A 2,582-nucleotide genomic window follows, 5' to 3' on the forward strand; every position below is an offset into this window, starting at 1 on the left:
CTGTGAACCCAGAAGTAGTCATGTGTGTCAGCTTGATGGAGTCCCACTCAAGGTAGTGGGCTACTTGCAGAAGTGAAATAACAGGACTATTTTGTAGAATATAGATCCTTTTCTGTTGAAATATACCGATGCAAAATGTGGTTGTCTCAACCGATTTCTGCATGGTATGAGGTTAGAGCAATACCACTGGCTTAGTGGCTTCTCAGAGAGTATCCTAGGCCTCAAGATGCAGTCACTAGTATTTGTTAATTATCATAATCCAATTACTTGACTCAAGAGGGTTTCTGGGGAGAAAAATAGAGGGTTTTTTTTTAGACTATGCTGTCTTAATTGCCCTCCTTTCTATTTCTCTAAGTGTATTGTTCACACTAGAATATCTGCTTCATCCTGTCACTGGGGTGTCTCAGTTCAGGTCAATCTCATCTGCAATGTGTAATTACAGGTATGACGCAGGAAGGCCTCTTCAGGGTAAACGGCAGCATGAAAACGGTGGAACAGTTGCGTCTGCAGTATGAGCGTGGAGAGAAAGTGGAACTCGTTAAAGATGGTGATGTTTACTCAGCAGCCAGTCTGTTAAAATTATTTTTGAGAGAGTTGCCAGATGGGATAATCACCTCTGCCTTACATCCCAGGTTCATTCAGCTTTACCAGGGTAAGAAAGAGGTAAAATCTCCATCCTTTAGTGCACATTCCTTCTGGATAATTGGTTGTGTGGTGAGCATAACCAATACTCTGTTTTTCTTAGTTTACCTACTTTGTTCTGCATTTCCTTTGACTTTAGTGCTCACCTGCTCCCAGAGTGCTCACAGATGTGCAACTCTGTTACAAGAGACAGACAATTTTTTCTTATGTGTTTCCTGAAGTCTGGACTATTTGTGATTTTCTAATCCACCTATATCTGCTGAATATAAACAGAAATGATCAGCTGATTTCTTTGAGCAAGCTTGTAGACAATAGCTGCAGTCTGTATAGAACACAGATTTGCTTCTGTTTTGCTAGGGCAATTTCTAGTGATTTCATTCTAACATACTCCAAAAAGTTACAACTTCATCTGCTAATCAGATGGAATATCCATTGGACCCAAAGCATACGTTGTTTAGGTTTCTGTTTCTCACTAAGTAATATAATTGCCTATCAAAAAATCAGCCAGTTTGCAAGTAACAGCAGACTTTACAGAAAACAAACTAGACTTCTTTTTTCTTTCTTTATTTTTTCTCCTTCAAGTGATGGATCAACTGTAAGAAAGAATGTAATTTCTGCTTTAGAAAGTTGGAACTTTCACAACTATCAAGTGATTTCTCAATCTAATTAATCTGTAGCAGACAGTCTGTGTTGTTTTTACGTGGAATAGATGATGGTTGGCCCTGTTCCTTGTCTGTGTGGGTCAGTGGCAGTTTGTTTCTTTTGGTACAGGTGGTTGATACCTCTTTTGCAAAGTGAGAGGGCAAACGTTATTAGAGTTGTGCTCTTTACGGTGAAGTAGGCAAATGTGATGCGTGATGCATGATGCAGAGCAGGAATATATACTCTGACATGCATGCCCAGTGGAAGACAGTGCAAAGTTCTCACACTGTTGTCCTGAAGTCTCCCTTCCACTGTTCCTGCCTGCAGTGGAGCTGTTAGCCATTTTCTGGAGGAGGGAGAACACAACCGTGTCTTCTTTCCTGTTTGGGGCTGTACAGATTGTTGAGGTGCACTGGGGAAGAGCAGGCATTTCAACTGTAATCAGGTTGTATGTGGGCTGTGTAGAATACCTCCCTGATTTAGTAAAGTTCTTTGGGGCTCAAGGATAGGGTTCAGGAAGTGTTGTGTAGGAACCTGCTGTTGTTTCAGAAAGTCCCTTTTTTCTGGTCATAGCTGTGCTTTCTTTTGAGTCTTGTAGATTTCACCACATCTGACACGAGCCATATTTAATTATGTTCTTTCTCATAAACCACCATTTAAGTGGAAATTTTCTTAAGTTTGCACCTTTGCTGTTCCACATCCTTGTCCCTACAAAGGTCATATTGGCATATTGCACCAGGAACTACTGATGTACTTTGTGAACGGTGCTGTTCATGGAAAATTTAGCTTATTTCTGCTTCCCACAGGAAATGCAAAATCTCCCCAGTTCTTTCTATGGAAATGAGATAGATACCCTTACTTAGCAGAGGTACCCACCACACTTTCCTGTTTCAAAAAACAGTAACTTACAAACGCAGTTCTGCAAGTTAGTCCAGCTATGACGTGTCTTCGTAGCTAAGTTTGCCTGTATTGTACAATAAGCCCCAGTTATATTCCCATTATAATTTTGATTGGCTGTTACAGAAAGGAGGGGGGTTTTGTAAAGTTTGAAGAAAACTGAGGGTTTCCTGAATGAGTTGTTTTAAAAGGTGCTGCTTACTTTCACAGGATTCAGATTAGCTTAAGTGGCAGATTGGCCTTTATTTACAGTTAAATGATCAACCAGCTATGCAGGATTGGAGGAGTTATCTATTCACTTATCAAAGTATGTACAAGGGTATTTATTGCAAAATGGTACCAAGAGAGTGCATGCCTGGGTGTTCTTTGTGTAAACTCAGAAGAAAGTAGGTCACACTCTT

The 2,582-nt window shown here is 40.4% G+C and overlaps 1 protein-coding gene across 1 annotated transcript in view; it reads left to right on the forward strand.

Moving 5' to 3' along the window:
- Positions 1-601: 601 nt before the first annotated feature.
- FAM13A (family with sequence similarity 13, member A) overlaps positions 602-2,582 on the forward strand; it is a 122,365-nt gene continuing 120,384 nt past the window's right edge. Inside the window, 2 exon segments of the mRNA XM_009995869.1 lie at positions 602-652; positions 944-966. Of these exon segments, the coding sequence (XP_009994171.1) occupies positions 602-652; positions 944-966 (74 nt within the window).

Source organism: Chaetura pelagica, unplaced genomic scaffold (genome assembly GCF_000747805.2).
Source record: "Chaetura pelagica isolate M959 unplaced genomic scaffold, ChaPel_1.0 scaffold142, whole genome shotgun sequence".
Classification (NCBI taxonomy): domain Eukaryota; kingdom Metazoa; phylum Chordata; class Aves; order Apodiformes; family Apodidae; genus Chaetura; species Chaetura pelagica.